This window comes from Colletes gigas, unplaced genomic scaffold (genome assembly GCF_013123115.1).
Source record: "Colletes gigas isolate AHSC1104 unplaced genomic scaffold, ASM1312311v1 Colletes_gigas_Sc00018, whole genome shotgun sequence".
Lineage (NCBI taxonomy): Eukaryota > Metazoa > Arthropoda > Insecta > Hymenoptera > Colletidae > Colletes > Colletes gigas.
Genome location: NW_025106647.1, coordinates 1,302,022 through 1,320,979, shown reverse-complemented (window position 1 = coordinate 1,320,979; position 18,958 = coordinate 1,302,022). Strand labels below are relative to the sequence as shown.

At 36.5% G+C, this 18,958-nt stretch overlaps 1 protein-coding gene across 7 annotated transcripts in view; it reads right to left on the bottom strand.

The window, feature by feature from the left end:
* Positions 1 to 398: 398 nt before the first annotated feature.
* LOC122400481 (acetylcholine receptor subunit alpha-like) overlaps positions 399 to 18,958 on the bottom strand; it is a 176,581-nt gene continuing 158,021 nt past the window's right edge. For 2 of the 7 annotated variants that reach the window (XM_043401977.1, XM_043401978.1), the window contains exons 8-11: positions 3,528 to 3,674; positions 3,183 to 3,341; positions 1,779 to 2,028; positions 399 to 750 (exon numbers count right to left, since the gene is read on the bottom strand). In XM_043401977.1, coding sequence (XP_043257912.1) covers positions 559 to 750; positions 1,779 to 2,028; positions 3,183 to 3,341; positions 3,528 to 3,674 — 748 coding nt within the window. In that variant the 3' untranslated portion in view covers positions 399 to 558. The remainder of the gene's footprint in view (positions 751 to 1,778; positions 2,029 to 3,182; positions 3,342 to 3,527; positions 3,675 to 18,958) is intronic. The other 5 variants (XM_043401979.1, XM_043401980.1, XM_043401981.1 and 2 more) reach the window with 3 other exon arrangements.

Here is an 18,958-nt window from a genome sequence, read left to right as displayed (position 1 = left end):
GGTTTAACTAAAATTATCATTACCTTTAATTAGCTTGTTCTTTTAAGATAACCCGATTAAGTAGTGGCAGCTTCGTATTACGATTTATTTGAGCAGACTATACATATAGGTATAAGTTTCTTCAAAATTCTCGGTCGCTTCTTCTCTGCAGAATATTCGAGCCAGGAACGATCGACTATTTCATAGTATTTTTCTTTAGTCGACGGTTGCGGAACGGAGGAAGATCCCCAGGAATTCTGTTACCCGGATAACTGATACTTTACTTAGGTGGTCGAATGTCAGTCGGATTTCGACACGAAAGCGAACGAGAACGTGGTGTCAGTCGAGGGTTTCCTCGGATCTTCCTCGCAATTTTCCTTATTTTTTTTTTCTTTCTTATCGTGTCGTATACTTAACAATCGTTTTAGAAAATGGAGCCCTTTGACCGTAATTTCGCGTTATCGAACATCGATGGAAGTTGGAGGTTCCTGAGACTAGAGTGGGATTCCGGGTTGGTATCGAGTCACTTCCAGGCGTTGGTCCTTACTCTTTATCTACGGTGCAGGGCTCAGGCATAGACTATTGCGGCGGGCAATTCACCACCGTCGTGGTGGCAAAATCGCTGAATTTTTTGTCGATCGGGACCCGGTCGTCGTAAAGAGTCGGAGCTTGCAGGATAATACCAGCCGTGCCCACCAGGACCGCCAGGGTGAAGATCCACAGGAACAGTCTGTCCAGGACCATCGCCACGTACTTCCAGTCCTCTTTCACCTTTTCACAAATTATTCACTCTTCAATCCCAACCCTCACACCAGAAATAGAAATTCAAATTTTCATCCACCATTTTTAATTTTTATTTTCCTCAAAAATACTCAGGAGTGCTTGAGACATAATTATACATTTTTAAGATTGCAAATTGTGGGGTGAAAATAATACTTGGAGTTTTCAATATTTGCTTCAAACTAGATTCGAAAATCACCAAGTAGTTCTAGTTCTCATTCACCTATTCACAAATTATACACTCTTCAATCCCAACCGACAAGCGAAAAATCGAAATTCAAGTTTTCATGGGCCTCTTTCAATTTTTATTTTTCACAAAAATAGACAGAAGTTCTTGAAAAATATTATAAATTTTTGAAATTGCAAAATGTGGAGTGAAAATAATACTTTTCACAAATTATTCACTCTTCACTTCCATCCTTTACGTGGGAAATCGAAATTCAGGTTTCCATCAATCTTTTCCAATTTATATTTTTCTCAAAAATATTCAGAATTGCTTGAGACAAATTGTACATTCTTAAGATTGCAAACCAAGGGGTGGGAATACTATTTAGAGTTTTTAATTCTTACTTTAAACTTGATTCGATAATCACCACGTACTTCTAGTCCATTTTCACCTTTTCACAATTTATTCACTCTTCAATTCCAACCCTTACTCGAGAAATCGAAATTCAAATTTTTATCGATTATATTTCAATTTTTATTTATTTCAAATATACTCAGGACTGCTCGAAGAAAATCATAAATTGTTAAGATTGCAAGGATGGGAATAACACCTATAATTTCAGTTTTTTACTTTAAACTAAATGCGAACACACAATAAACTACCTTAAGAAATTTCTTTTCATTTTTCACCCGAATGACTATATCCTCAGTTAATAAATAATAAATAGAATCTACATAAAAAAAATCGTTTCTTCAAAAGCACAATATTGTCAAGAATAGTTTGAAAGAAAGGGGTTCGTTAATATTCTCCCCTCTTAAACTGTGAAAAAATGTTAGAAAGATAATAAAAATACCTTTGTTGAATCTTCGATCATTTTGGTATGTTCCGCGATGAAACGCACGCAGATACAGGACTTGTGAATTTCTGGCGGGCAACGGGAATGGGAAAAGGTGGGGGGACTTCGTAGAACTGGACTTTTAACTTCCTCGATCCCTGCTTCACCGGAAAGGGAAAGATTCTCGCACTCGGTATGAAGTGGAAGCGGTGGTAACGTTGGTCCATGAATTAAGCAACTTCCACCGAATCGTGCACCATCCGTGAGACTGAATTGCAAACGAAATAATATAATTGTAAGTAAAAAGTTTTTGTTTATTCGTACTACGTTCCTTTTGGGAGTCCAAGGAAACGTGGAATAAAAATACCAGCCACTCCAAATGTATCATTTTTCTTTTCCAGTAATAATAATTTTCTAAAATTATCTATTATACATATAGGGTGTTCGGTCACCCCTGGAAGAAACTTTAACGAGAGATTCTAGATGCCAAAATAAATCGAAAATCAAGAATACCAATTTGTTGATTGAGGCTTCCTTAAAAAGTTATTAACAAAATTATTGTCAAAAATTATTGATAAAATTTGTCCACTTATTCGAATTGTTTTCTCGAAAACGCGTAAGATTTCGGGGGTATGTCTGTTGACCAAAAATTATTGCAATTCACCCCTATAACCGAAAATAATTTTTCCAGAACGATTTGGAATTTTTTTTTTCACCGAAAAATTTAGGCACCTACCCCCTGTCGATTTTTCTTAAAAATTCGTTTTTCATTTTATGAGCTCTAGTTCAAGGAAAACTTTCATTGAAAGATATTCACTATTATAGGAGTTATGGCCGTTTGAAAATTGAAGCACTTTTATGGGGGTTTTTTTCACTTTCCGGTGTAAAGGAACAACTTTTCGAACATCTTTGGAATTTCTACGAATTCTTCATCAAAATACGCGTAATTTGCATTTTGAAAAATTAAAATCGTCCAATCCGTTCAGGAGTTATAACGTTTTAAAATTTGCATGAAATTTCGGGGTAACATGTCTGGCCAGAAATTATATTTTTGGCTAGCAATTTTTTTCTCGAAAGTGGGTAGGATTTCTGGCGTATATCTATTCACCAAAAGTGATTGTAATTAACCCCTGCAACTGAAAATAATTTTTCTAGAATTATTTGATATTTTTCAATTTCGTCGAAAAATTTTCCGTTTGGTATGAAATTTTAAACGTCAATAACTCTTTAACGAAGCCTCAATCAACAAATTGGTATTCTTGATTTTCGTTTTATTTTAGCCTCTAGAATCTCCCATTAAAATTTTTCCCTAGAGTGGTCGAACACCCTGTATATTTTATTGGGGGAAAAACGAAACATTTGGAGTGGCTAGAATTTTTATTAGAATTTTTTAAAATTATAATTATAAATTATGGTGTGTACCTGGAAGGTGAGAGGTCTTCTTTCGAAGGAACACGACTATGAAATCGTTTAGGTGTTAGGTGCTCCTCACTGTCCTCTTGAGTGGATGAACGATAAGGATAATAGCAAGCCTTTTCTTTTCCTCCGACAGTTCTCATTAAAACTCTGCTTGAAGTATATCTGTGAACAAAATGAAAGTTATAAGACGAGCGTTAAGAAGAGGCTCATTTAACAATAAATGCTATTATCTAAAACGTGCAAGCATATTTAATATAGAAGAGAAGTAACAATATTTAAAGATTATTTTTCAATCAGGTTGATTAGAACGAAATTTGTATGTAAATATTTGATAAAATAAATCCTCACCTATTTGTATCAAATTTATATTGAGGCCTTCGCATAGCCAGCAAGCGAGGAAGAATGTGAATGAAAACTCTTTTCACCCAGGGAGCCATTTTGTGCGTTTGCGGTGACCGGAAGTGGACATTGAGGACAACAACGGTGACACTTATACTGTAAAATAATAAAAGAAACGGGGACGATTTAGTACTAATTTTTAGTCAAATTAAACAATTTACAATGTATATGATATTTATGCAACATACATCATTATTAATATATTTAAACAATAATCGATTACGGACTACGATTTAAATTGGACCGGCATCCTTTGACTAGACTTGGAACCATTTATCGGCCTCGGAACTCGCTTTCCCACCCACGCCTTCTTATTCCTCTTTTATGTTTATCCTTTGTCCGCCTCTCGAAATTCGTATTACTCGGTTAAGGAGGGATTCAACTCGTATTATCGTGTTCCGTAAATAACAAATTTTATTATCGCCAAATTTAAATATAGTTTCTCTCTGCCATTTACCATAAATTAATGGCGTTCTTCCGTTTAAACTAAATTCTATTTCCCAAACATGTATTAATATTTCACGGAACACGCCATCCTTATTCAAAGTTCGAGAATATTGTTTCGCGTCATTTATTTTGTCCCCTGGTTAAAAAGACCACTTGAGAATTTTCTCGAGGCCATATTTTTCCTAAATTTCAAAATCTAAAAGATGAATTCAACCATTTGTACTATGTTGACCTTTGGATAACCTTGAAAAACAGAAGTCAACCTCTGTATTTCAGCCTTTTTTTTTGTGTATAATTTTGTAAAATTTATTCGATATTTTAAGCGAAACAATTATTGCAAACAAGGTTCGTCGTCGAGTATATGAATTTGAAAAAAACTCGATTCGTAAAATGAAAAATTGTTTAAGTGTACCGGATAAATTTTAATTGGTCGTGGTTATAATTAAAAAAAAAAATTCATGCGTTTCTGAATTCTAGACGCAAATAATGGCGAATGAGGATAATAATCTATCGAGTAGAAAATAATAACGAGGAAATAATCGTTTCGCAGCAATGTTTAATCGCTTGTTATTAAAATTGCCTGGTCTTCTCGCGTCTTCCCCATTATTTTTCTTTGTGCATTGGCGTCGTTAAGAATTTTCCTCCGTTCCTCTCTGTCCTTAGATTTTTTGCAAAGCTCCGCGAAGCGTTCTTTTCCCGTGACTGATGGGCGCAACGATGATGAAGTGACTTGCGTAGGACGTGACGCAGGCAATTCCCGGAGAAAAGGCGAACAAAAAGTGTCTTGAATAAAAAGCGTTGAGCTTTTGAAGCCCCCGGTTCGTTAGGAATCATCCGACGATTACTTTTTTCGCGGGGCGCGTTCAGTGCTAAAACGTATGCGTAATCAGAGTGGTTCGATCGTACATTTTATCTGGACGATCGATACCCCGTGGTATGTAAAACAGAATTTTGTGATCCATTCTTTGAGGATTTGCTGGAATTTTCTCGTGAATTTTTTAATAATCGTTATATACATATTATTATTATAGGTAAATATTTCATGTTTATTTTAAAGTCGTTAAAAAAATTTTTCTTTATCAGGACGTTTGTAGATATTTATCAATATTAATTTCACCAGCTTTCTAAAATATATTTAAAAAACTACCGAAAAATTGTCAAGGACCTCTCGAATAATTTTTCCCTTTAAAAAATGTCTATCCTGTTATTCTTCAGACTTCAGGTGGTTGATAGTCCATAGAAAAATGGCGTTTATGTTACCGAAAACGTTGGGCAGGATTCTGAGAAATTCTGTTATAATTAAATGCACTTTCAACAGGTTTTGCGTTTTTTCCAATTTAATATTTATAGTGGTGGCGATGTAAGGAATCTGAGAATCCGTTTGCTTCCGTCGATGCATTTAATCTCTGACTATACGTTCTACTTTTTGCCACGCTTTATCTCGCATCCTTTGCCGAAAGCCGTTCCACTTGGATTCAAAGGCCGTCCATTTTTCACGCGAGCACACAGTTGCAACCGCATGAATTCTAATCGCGTTCGAAAAACCAGCTCACGTTTCTGGAGCGCATTCTCGAGAAGTAAACGAAAGGAAAACTTATGGCGCTGACCGAGCGATAACGCCGAGCCTTCAACCTAAAAATCCGTAAGATACTGTTCGACAAACTTTTAACGACGTCAAGTTTGTTTTTTCTTCTATTTATGACGGGGAGCACCGAGTGAAGAACGATTTCAGTTTTTTCCCCCCGGAATTTTTCATCGAACGTTCCATAAAATATTTTATTATTCCCTTCCACGGATTAGGTTGTTATTTTTATTAGATTTTTATTATTATATAAGGTTATTTTTAGTTTAATAAATGTAGGGGAAATTTTAAAAAATTGTATAGTTCGATTTTTTAAAGGGAAGATCCGACATATTTCCTCGGCAGACGTAATTATTATAGAGAAAATGTTAATTTGGTTCCGTGGACGGAGTACGAATATAAAATGCAAATTTCCAGCATTTCAAAGTGCCCTGTCGTTCGTTTCAGTTAAAAGAAGCGTGTAATTCAATTTTCTTACACCATTGGCGATACTCTACTGGGCGAGTGGGAGGTATTATATGACCTAGGCGTCACCTTTACCCCGACTTCCGCTATCACACTTCCAACGTGTAAAGGATACGTCATTAAAGCCCTAAACAAGGGTTTATTATCCGACATTTTGCCTATTTGAATGCTTCCTCGCTTTCAACACCATAAATTTCCATTGTACCTTCGAAGCCCAGGGTGAAACAAGACTTGGACGAAAATTTCAAACAGTAATTCAAAAATAGGAAGATAAATAAGGAAGCGTAAAAAAAGAGAATTTCAATTTGCTTCCATTTTAAATGCATACAAAAATCAATTAAACATTATTATAAACGTCGTTGGTATATCGGGTGATCCTAAAACGATAAAAAAAATTTGTAAAATAAGTTTATTCTGCATCGAAATCTACATCTTCAAATTTCTGTTGAATTCATTGAAAAAGTAGAAACATAGTTTTTAATGTTACATGAATATTTTATAAATTTCTGTAAAGTATAGTTTAATGGGTTAGTCAATATTTTATTTTTTTATTTATAAATGGCGAGGCTCTAGTCTGGCGAATTCTTCGATCGATGTGCTGAATTTTTGAAATTTGAGAAGACAGATATAACAAACATGGACGTTAGGTGTATAATTTGCAAGTTATCATTGTTTCTGATTCTCATACTCGATGTTCCAGAGACGAACGAGCCGGACACAGATATCGTCGCTCGGACCAATGTCTATGATAATTAGCTACAGCATTACTGTAATCAGTAATATGTAGTTAGGTCGCTAACTGCGCACATCATGTTGTAGGTTATGCTAATGTTCAGAGACACTGAAATTTAGCTGGTTCAGTTGACATGTGCGTATTTTTCCAAGCGTGAAATAATAAAACCATCCTTTTAATTTTCAAATTTATGGTTCATGAAGAGAAATGAAAAATGTTGGCAAAATTATTATACAGTCTACCAAAATCATACAAAAATAAAGAAGCAAGTTGTTCGTTTATTTAATCTATTTTATTATTTATATCAAGTTCTGAAAATTCTCGAGACTTCACCAGGTTAATAAAAATTAATAAAGAAATTTTTTCATCTGAAAATCATATAAAAGTAAAGAAGCAAGTCGTTGGTTTATTCAGTTTGTTATATTATTTATATCATGTTCTCAAAATTTTCGAGACTTTACCAGGTTAATCAAAATTAATAAAATATTTTTTTGGACAAAAATTAACAGAAAGAAAATATAAATGTTAGAATATCTTACTAAATATTGAAAGGCTATAAATATGCATTTTGTGACAATACGGAAATTTGTAAAAGAAACAGATCTTCTCGAATATTCTAAAACACCAGAATGGCGACGAAAGTTTTCCGTTCACACCGGAAACACCAGTTCTAACTCGCACCTCGCGATCATGCACGATTACACGACCTTCCTTCAACCGTTGCATAGGGGGAAACTCCATGAATTCTAAATTACTGGCGAACGTTTCCAGGAATTCCGGTCGCACAGTTAACGATGATGACTTTTGTGATCGTTGGAAAGACACAAAGCATACACGGTGGTCTCTTGAAGAGCAATCTAGAAGTCAATCCTTAACGAATGCCAGCCCTTTATAAATATTTAGCGACCCCTGTTGATCTGGCTTTAATCTGAACTTTCCACACCTCCCCCTCCCCCTTTAATCCCACGGTCGACCAGATTTCAAATTTTGGGGTTCAAACGACTCAAAAAATAATCCAATACGCATGAAACATACAATTTCCTAGGTTTTCAGAGCTCAAATACCGATAATAATGAAAAATTACTGATTTATTTATTTATTTTTTTACGATCGTTTTATATTTTTACAATCTTATATTGGATCTATTTTTGAACATTTCTTATATTTATTTCTATTAAATAAAAAGGTCGTACTAAAATAAACAAATTTAATTTTGTTTCTCTTTAAAATTTATTAAAGCATTCGAGAATAATTCATCGATAAAATTGCACAGTGAGGCCGATTATAGAATTATTATTAAATAACATATTGTTTGAAATTTGATTAAAAGTGTTGTCGTTGGGAGTTACTGTTTTCGCGATATTGTAAAATTTAATGGAGAAATGTGAAAGTAATTCTATTCTTAATTAACGGTCCTATTGTACGGGCCGAAAAAACAATGCCACAAAGAATCGCATTTACGATCGAGGTTGTACGAAACGCTCCCGTTAATGCTTTTCGATATTAATGCGGTCTGCGTAGATCTCTGTAAAAATAATGCAACACTATATACTCGTGTATAGAGGGATAATTAAACAAAGAGACAATGGGCCGCCCTTTCAACTCCTATTCTTATTATGCTTCGCTTCGATCGCGACTGAGACTTTAAACGCAATACCGGAAGAAACAGTTCCGTTTCTCGCCAGAAAAATATTGCACGAGATTCCTCTTACTCCCCAGGTTTAATATTTATTTATTTCACCACTTTATTCGTATAATAAATAAAACAAATTAGCACCTGTATAATATATTATTGCTTGAAACTATTTATAAAAATTGTAAAACACGTTTGCTTCATGAGAGATATTTCGGTTGGAACAGCGTCGAAGAAAGTATCAGGCGTGGAAATTTTTAAAGTTTTCCCAGATATTTTTCAGCCCCCGTCAAAGTTTCGTGGAACGTTCTTTGTCTACCAAGGCAGTTTCATTCGACAATTCTCGCTATGACATAACTTTTCCCATAACTTTGGGATTTGGTTTACGCGGTTGTTTTACAGGGAACGTCGCCACCGAAAAGAAGTATTTTCCAAGGCATTCGCGAAAGCTTTCCAGCACGTGATACTCATCTCTGATGTGTAAACACTATCTCAAAGTTTATATCGAAACACGGCAGACCTTACTCTCCTGTTGCGAATGAATCTTTCTCTAACTTGAGACAGCGTTACGGTTTGTATTGTGTTTTTATCTTTCGACTTTGTAACTACAGCTACTCCGAACAAAGGGCCGAAAAATCATCGCCTTTCCTCCAGATCCTTTCAGTAATATCACAAAGATCGAACAAACTATTCCGTCAAAAGATTACTTCACTCATACTTGAAGAATTCTGTACATTGGTCCATAGTCGGAACACTTTGTTTCAGTTTAATCACTGGTTTCTACTTATTCTATTGTGCAAGGACAGTAAAACTAAAAGCGGACGATTCTAGATGAAAAAGTGCATCAACAATGTAGAATACAATTTTTTTATACGAAGCTTCGTTTTACAGAAGATCAAGCTTATAATAAATCTTGTGTATCCAAGTAGAAAATCTGAATATTAGTCAGACATGGACACCAAATGTTTAAACTGAATTATCTCATGAGAGAGGCATCGTAAGGTAAAATAGAATTCTATATTTTCAACTCGTTTTCGATCATAGAATGACATCTTATCCAACTATAATACTTATTTTTCATTATTCTAAATAGAATCTAAAAATTCGGACATTTGTCTGACCTTATCAATGTTTCTACTTATGCTGAGTTCAAATATTGTCAATCGTGAACAGGGTGATTCTATTTGACAAAATGGATGAAAAATGTGGAATATAATTAATTTTTGATTGATTTTTTTAAATAGAATCACCACATAAATTTCCAACACATGTTTAGTGAATTGATAAAAGTTTTCTTCCAGTAATGTTTTTGTTCTCTACCATTTTATGAGAATATGCATAACAGTGTTGTCAATTATATCATGTCAAAATTTACTTTGTTTCACTAACGACATCATTGCTCGCCCCACCGTGTTGGTCAGAGAAAATGATAGAAATAGGGGCATAAATAAAGAGAATACGAAAGGGGGGATAGGAACAAAATTTGCGGCGTCAAGTCGCCTCGCGGAGCATTAATATTTGCGTGGTTCATTTAACATGGTAAACCAACCATCCTGAAACATCTCTGCTCCGCTTCTCGGCTTGAAACAGATTTCACGACGGGGGTTAATCTCAATTTTCCCGCGATTTACGAAACAATTTGTACTGAATTCAAGTTTCTTTTATACGACACTATGTTATCAAAAAAATCGACTTTGAATACTCATGGGGCACACGTTTAAGTAGAAACAGCTAATAATAGCCAGACGTAAAACACATCTTGTTTAAAAGGACCAGGCAGTCAGATTGAGAGGTTTTTTGTGACATTTAATTTCTGAATGATATTACTTTCGAAAAAAAATTGATTTTCTGACTGCGTGGTCCCTTTAATCGAACATGTATTCGACAAATTTTCAAATTTTATTCAATATAATGTAGTTTTACAATTAAAAACGAGTCGAAAATATAGAATACTATTTTTCCTTACGGTGCCTCTTTAATGAGATAATTCAGTTCGAACAGTTGATGTCCACGTCTGACCAATATTCAGTGTTTCTACTTAGATACACAAGATTTATTATAAGTTTGATCTTCTCTAAAACGAAGCTTCGTATAAAAAAATTGTATTCTACATTTTTTATGCACTTTTTCATCTAGAATCATCCTCTTCTCGGTTAACTATTCTTGGACATCAGCATAAGTAGATACGGAGAATATTATTTAGATGCACCAACAAATTTTATTCGATCGAACAGATATCCGATAAATTTTTAGATTCTATTTAGCTCATGTTCTACGTTGAATATTTCTGAACTTGAACTCTCACTTTCGAACTGAAGTTACGAAATGTTTAGAGGGCTCTCTTCAACCACATTAACCTCTTCAAGGGTGGACCTTCCTCCTTTCTTACGATGACCTGTTCGAAAGGACAGTGACGTCGTTACTCTCCCTAAGTAAATTTCATCACTTTGAGTGCCGCTCTTTCTTGGCTCCGGGCTTGTTATGGTTTAACCGGGGACGCGCAATACCTTCTCGATGTCAAAACGTGGCGACGGCTGACGGAGGCACGGAAGTCAACACAAAGGGCGATTCACTTCCGTGGAAACTCACCGTTCGCGAATCCTAGATGAAAGGGGGACAATGCGTGGCATCTACAGCAACTCTCAAAAGTATAGCAATTTATTCTAGGCGTGTTAGGTCGATAGATCCACATCTGGCCTTACGTTAAGGTAACAAAAATATTTAACTCATATCCTCTTTTACGTTCGAAATTTGATAACTTTCTGGTCTCTTGTATACAGGGTGTTCCACATTTTTCCGTACACATTTCAGCAGTGTGTTCTACAAGTAAAAATAAGACTAAAATGTTATATAACAAACAATTCATAAATGCTTTGTTAAGAAGTTATGGCAAAAATATGAAGTGTGAAACTCGGTTGAGATTCAGGACATTAAAATAAGAAGAAAAATGTATAATAAAATAAAATCAATCTTTTGCAAGCATTCGATATCGTGAGTTTCTTTGCAATTTAGTGAACATAAACTTGAACAATAGTTCAAAATTTTATAACAACAAAAAGTTATCATCGAAGAAGAAATACTTCAGCACCCAGGATAAACAATACAAACTAAACTCTGATAAAGAAATGTTTAAGTTGTCCACAACTAGGAGTTATTCTCTTTAAACAAAATTTTAGTAAATAAAAAAACATCACATTTCAAATTTTTACTTGTAGGATACACTGTTGAAGTGTGTACGAAAAAATGGAAAAAACTCTGTATTTGGCGGTCCAGGAATAACTATGTTTCCCTGTGAACTAATATCTTCTCTAAAAGTGACTCTAAAAATGTTTAGAAACGTCGATAAAACGAGAAAAGTGAAACTAAAAAATATGATGACTAGTTGGTCGAGCCTCGACCGTATCGTTCCGATTAAGATTCAATCGAAGGGTGGCGCAGAGTAATCAACGAACTCCGGCCCCTCCTGCTCCCCCACTCCCCAATTGAGCCGAAACGAACGATTTGCAAGTTGAACACGATTTAACTTTCAAATAGTACCGGGCGAGATCAGTCCCGTTTCCTCTTTGCCTCTTTTTTCCCCCCCAGCGCCCGGGGAAACTAATCTTTCGTTTGTCGTTGCAAGTGCGCGAATATAGACGCTAAGCTCATCATTATTCAGAGGGTTTTCGTGAATTAATCACTCCAGAACAAGTGTCCAATATAAAGCCAGTCGGCGAAAGTATATAGAAAGTATATTAGAGAAACGTTTGTTATATCGGCGGGGCAAAACGATGAAAAGCAAAAGGGTGTTTCTTAGGGTTGCCATCAATCTTCCGAGGTGTCTCGTACAGCGATTTGCTAAACACAAGATACTGTTCTTACGATTGATGTTGCCCAATGATCAACGGTTTCGAGATTGAAGTTAATCCGCAGGAAGAATTTCCTCCGACAGTGAACTTCTTAAGCTTGAAATTTAACTTGGGGAAAGCTACTTGGAAAATAGCCCCCGTTGTTTGTAAACGAATGGTGTTGTAGCATGCAAATTTTTTTATTTAAAAAATTAGAGATAATTTACGTTGTTGGATACAGGTCTGCGAATTTTTATAGAATTTTTGGTTGCAAAAATCAATTTTTAACAAATTGGGAATGTTTAGAAATTGATGGTCTATTGGAATCCTCGAGTGTCTTCAATATGAAATATACTTTACAGTTTGAGCTCGGTATCTTTTATTCTATTCAACAGAAATTTATTTAAAAAATCAGGGCTAATCTGCATCATCCAATACGTATTTTTAAATTTTTACATAATTTTTTACTGCAAAACAAATTTTTAATAAAATTCGAGATTTTCAAAATTAAAGATTTTCTTAAAAAAATGAGAAACCCATATTTTGAATGGAATGCCCTTAACTAAGAAAATACTTTGGTCTGTGAAGTATTGCTTCCGTAACCAAAATGTAAAAAAGCAATTTGCCAGAATACAAAAATGAAAGGAAGAGAATAACGAGAAAGAAGTTATGTTGGCGAGTTGTGGAGAGCAAAGGCTGGATATGGAAAGGAAAAGTCGGATGGAAAGTTTCCGTAGAATTGATAAGACCGCATTCGAACTTTAAACAAGTTTGAAACTTGGACGTCGTCGCCGCGACACTCCGTTCAGGCGTCTATCGTTCTATTAAATGGCGAGACGAAGGTGTTACAAAGTTTTACAATTTTTTAGTTGCGAGTTCCACGACTCGATTGGGTATGCTTTTTTTTATACTACTTTCCAGCCCGTTCTGTTCCTCTTCCCCCCTCCCCCTCTCTTCGATGAAACCATTTCGCATGAGACCGAAGCGTGCAATTTCCTCTTACTCAGGTTCTTTCTGACATAATCGAACATCCTTTGAAACAACAATTTCCAGAAAAGAGGGGCGATCGATCCAGGTGGAAATAAAAGTTTCATACGAAAGAAAAGGAATTACTTTTTTTTTACCTGTTGTTTTTCACGGTACCTCCAATTGTTACGTTACAATCAATTGTACTTTGTTAGATTGGCAATCACTGATGAATAAGTTGTTACTGATAATTATTTATTGGAAAAGGTTTCTCAGTAGTTCCTTCCAAATTAAACATTCCAATGGTGCCGAATTAGGCTGCGCTCGTGAATACTAAAATGCAGGCGTACGAAAATGCGGAGGAATTTGAAAGTTTAATTGCAGGGCACTTGTTATATAGAAAGCGAATCTAGGAACTGGAACGAATTACAGCTATTCTCTGCGTAGAGATAGAAAAAAAATTAAGGGAAAATTTTGCATAGTTTATTATAACTCATGCATATATGTATGACACGGGTTTCTCTTGGGTTCCATTAAACGAGAATTCTTTTGAAAACAGTTTTAAACGAATTGTTCGACTCGAAATGTACTTGGAGAGAACATTTAAATATCTTCGAAGCTGTCGGGGCAAAAATTAAATGTAATTTTTAATTATTTATTTAATTATTGCCTGGTAGGCTTAGGTCTGTAAAATTGAAGGTACATATATTTCTTTTAAAGAAAATTACTGTTGGGTTGCAATTTTTAAAACATTTTCAAGTGTTGCTGTTTTATAATTGAATTTGCAATAAACAAATGGCGGTTTTCGAGTGGTTTGAAGTGCATTTCGGATGCAGAAGTAGCTGACAAGTACGGCAATTAGGTCGACTCGATATCAGGACTTGGGAATCGTGCCATGCTTAAATTGGATTCTACTCTCGAAGGAGCAACGCGGGCGCGCGGTCGGCGAACGGAAGTCTCCACGCGCTTCCTTCGTCTTCCTCCGGCTGTCTGGAATTCCCAATTCTGTCTACCTTGGAGGAAGGAAGTCATCATATTTAGAACGACTTTGTATTAAATTCGGAGCCCGTGTTGCGCTAAAAGGCGGTTTCTACAAAACCCGATCCGTTGCTCACAACATCCACCGGAAGTTCGCTGACTGACACAAGAACGGAGAACCTAAACGCCTCGCGCGGCCGTATAATTATCGATGTAAACCGGGGACCCTAATTGCTACGACCGAAACAACGTAAAATTATGTAAAAAGAATTATTTCCTCGACTAATTTGCTTTCGTTATTCTTGAAAATTTATGTATCTCGCTCATGATTAGGCTAACGTTATTCTACGTTTCTCTAATACAGTTCGTTTTTCGTTAGTGATAATTTAGAAACCCGATAATATCAATAATTTCCCTGTTTTCGTTATCCGATATAGAAGGCTCTGTATTTTAATGTCCGATGATTTTCGAAACAATTGATGACCGTTTCGTTTCTATTTGTTTTAATTCTCTTTGCAGATTCGTTTAAATTGATAATTCCCAACTTAAATTTCCATCGTTACGGTCGCCAGTGTGCGATGAAACGCATTGCCGCAGCTTGTTTACGCAACCGTTGTGTACGTGTGTTTGCGTGTGATGCAACGCGTCGTGAAATTAAATTGCGGCCACTCATTAGGAAGGGGAGCGTTATCATTTACATTTTGCGAATTTTAGGTTAAAATTTGCGCCTCGCGCGTTGAATGTTAATACATAGTGTTTGTTTCTGCGACGCTGAGTATCCCCGGAGACCGTTGAACACCGCAGTAATCAAAGCAATCTCTCCGAGAGGCGATTAGGGCATTTAACGCGCCCGTACATGGACGAATTCGCGTGTTTAGTATAATGATGTTCCCCCTGTTACTTCTCTATCACGGGAAATTTACTTCGATCGAGTTTTAACGCCATTTCAGGCAAACTTTGGGAGTGCAAAAGGTGTTATAGGTTCTTCGACAAAAATTCCCCAGAGATATCCCCTAAAATAATTTTTAGAATTTTGTTTTTCGACGCGAAGGTTGGCCAGACCGTTTTTTACATCCGACACGTGGTTCGAGGCCCCCGACAGTCGTACGAGAGGGAAAAGTGTAGAAAAAACCGTAAACGAGTACGGTGACCGAATCGAGGCGTCCTCGTTAGTTAAATGTCGTTCGTACGGAGCCGCAAATGCTGCTATTAATATTAAACGCGGGCCCGGTGCCAGTTTCAAAGAGGTTTTTCACCTCGTGCGAGGCAGCCAGCGGCCTTTGAAAAAAGCCCTTACGGGCCAATGAACCCATACAGGGGTGTGAATAGAAACACTTCTGAAATTAATGTTCCGGAATGTCGACGACCGGCTGACCCGTATATCGAACGAGACCGTGTACCTAGCTGGAATTTTTACGCTGTCGAGGGAACACACCGAGACACTGGGCGAATTTTTCGCGTTGACGCAGAGAACAAAATAGGAAATACGGTTCCACGCACTGTCGATACTGTTCGACGCCTACCCTTGGGACCAATTTTCCGTTTGATTAATTTTTGTCCTGCCCCTGTGCCTCGATCGATCGAAATATACGCTGGAAAACAAAGTCACAGGACTCGCGTGCCACCTTCAATGTTTTAAATCGTCGTTACGTCGATAATTAGACCGATGTCGACGGATTCTTATTTACGTACGCGATAGACACCGCGAGGCGATCGAAAACAGAATCAATATGGCGGCCGAGACGTGAGATCACGTGACTCCATTATGCCGCATCCATGCACCTTACGTCCATTTCACAGGGCGTTACAACGGTCGTTACGAGTAGCTTGTAAATTTTTAATAACGCATTTTATGATTTCGTTGTCACCCGCCAAGGAACATCGCCGAATAATGTCGAATCGAAACGAACTGCTGGATCTTGGCTTTCATCGTTCATTTCCATCTGCTTTATTCCAGTAAGCACAGACAATGCTCATAAATTTTTTTCTTGCCGCGGCAGACACGGCTTCCGTTTCGTTTCTATTGTCTCCGGAAAGCCGAGAACCAAGGGGGGAAGATCGATCGACCGGGACTATTGTTTCGGGCCGAGTGTCGGTATCAATCGCGTGGGGGGAGGGGACGTTAATTATAACGGAATTAAAAGGCTCTTCTATAGGAGGAAAACGATTTCCAGAACGTAGGAAATTGCAGCCTGTAAGAGAGAAGAAGAAGAAACAGTAAAGGGAGGTTTCCGGTGATAGTGCAGGGGTTATGGGGATACCGGGATACCCCAGAGGCCTAGGGGAAAAGTAGGAGGGATGAAAAACGGTGGAGACATTTCGTTTATTCGACGGCAAAGCGACGATCTCGAATTGTGAAAGCGGTAAAACAAGACATTAGCTTTATGGAGTGGAATGAAAAGGAGAATGGGGCGGCCGCGAATCTGGATCTTCTCCAAACCTACGGGACTGCCTGTGCTCGTAGTTGGTAAATCCGCTCGCTCAAAACCAAGATTTTTAAGTCGGGAAAAAACTACCCGTAAACTGGGACGCCACGATTTCGCTCCTGTCTGTGCTCGGACGTTCATTATCGAGGCTAGAGACTTGCTCAAAGAAATTTAAATAAAATATGGGGGATGGGAGAGAGATTCGTGGTCATTCGTGAGCAATTTTTTATTTTTATTTTTTCATAAAAGGATCGTTTACGAAGACAAGGGGGGATACCAGGGAAAAATCAAAATCTTGATAAATAAGAAAATGGCAGTCTTCGAAGTTCAAGGTTTGGTATTTTAGCATTTTTCTCTATATGCAAGACGTTAAAAAAATAGTAAAAGTTAATGTTCATATTAATGTATGTTTGTGTGTGTGTATGGTTAGTAGAAGAGAAAAATCAAAACCCTAGTAAATAAGAAAATGGCTGCACTTCAAAGTTCGAGTTTTGATATTTTAATTTTTTTTCTTCATATTCCGGGTGTTAAAAAAATAGTAAAAGTTAATGTATATATTATTGTATGTTTGTGTGTATGGCTAGTAAAAGGGAAAAATCGAAACCCCAATAAATAAGAAAATGGCTGTACTTCAAAGTTCAAGTTTTGATATTTTTATTTTTTTTCTTCATATGCAGGGTGTTAAAAAAATAGTAAACTCAATATATTGTGTGTATGTATAAGCTTGATTCCTTCTGCTTCGACGAGTAAAACATAAAATACTGTTATCCTTGATCCTTCGTTGGAAATTTATGCACGTATAAAAGTTTTTGTCTACCTCTGCTTCCAGAAGATTCGACACTTTATTATGTCCGGTTTCGTAGTCCCTTTTCTTCTGTATTTTTTTATTTCTGTCTTTATTGCCGTTGCTATGTTTCTCGCGATACATGTGTACTTTACTGGGCGTAAAAGTAAACCCTGCAATATCGCTCTGCTCGGCTGATATATGCAACGGAGTAACGGCTCCTCACACTTTACACTCGGGCGTTTGCCTTTTTATTTCCAATCTAAAAGTTTCATTATCTTAGAGCACCGGACTTTATTTCTGAGGACGTTAACGCCAATTTAGGCCCCAGTAGAAATTACAATTGAAATTTATTTGTGTAAATTCAAGTCGTTGGAACATTAGTACTTGTGTTGTTTTGTATTAAAAATTGCATGAGAAAACAGGAAATAGACCTTCAGAGACGACTGTTAAGAAATAAAACGGAAAGGGTCTTAGATTTTCTTCGATGCAACATAGTATAAATTATTTGGATACTTTCTACAAAATCGAGGCCCATTTTTTCTTGTTCTCATACATAGTTAAAGAGTTAAAAAAATTGTTCTGCATCTACTTTTAGAATAAATATCATAACTCTTAGGCATCTTGAAGATTCTCGGATCTTTCGAAAGTGTCGTATATACCGAAGACTATATGGAATTTCGAAATCTATTCGAACTGTTTGATTCCTTTCGAATGGTTCGGAACTTCCGAGATCTCGGTTCGTTAGGCATCTCGACGATTCTCGGATATACCGAAGATTCTCGGATCTATCGAAAATCTCGTATATACCGAAGATTGTATGGAATTTCGAAACCTATTCGAACTGTTTGATTCCTTTCGAACGGTTCGGAACTGTGGCGTCGCCTCCCATGCTCGCCACCAGAGGGGTCGCGCTCTCACAAGCGCTCGACCGACCTCTCCGTTGCTATACAGGGTGTTCGGCAACCTCTAGCAAAAATTTTAATGAGCGATAGTAGAGGCCAAAATAAGACGAAAATCAAGAATACTAATTTGTTGATGGAAGCTTCGTTAAAAAGTTATTAACAATTAAATTCAAAAATTTCAAATCGTTCTGGAAAAATTATTTTCGGTTGCGGGGGTCAACTACAATCATTTTTGGTGAGTACACATACCTCCGAAATCCTATCTACTTTCGAAAAAAAAAATCGAGTAGGTGCTGAAATTTTTCGGCGAAAAAAAATTTTTCAAATCGTTTTAAAAAAATTATTTTCGGTTGCGGGGATCAATTACAATCATTTTTTATCATTACACATACCTCCGAAATCGTACGCACTTTCGAGAAAAAAATTCCTTACTGAAAATAAAATTAGGTGCCTAAATTTTTCAACGCAGAAAAAAAATTGCAAATCGTTGTGGAAAAATTATTTTCGGTTGCGGGGGTCAATTACAATCAGTTTTTGTCATTAGACATACCCACGAAATCCTGCCCACTTTCGAGAAAAAAAATAGAGAAGGTGTGAAATTATTCGAGAAAATTAAAAAATTGCAAATCGTTGT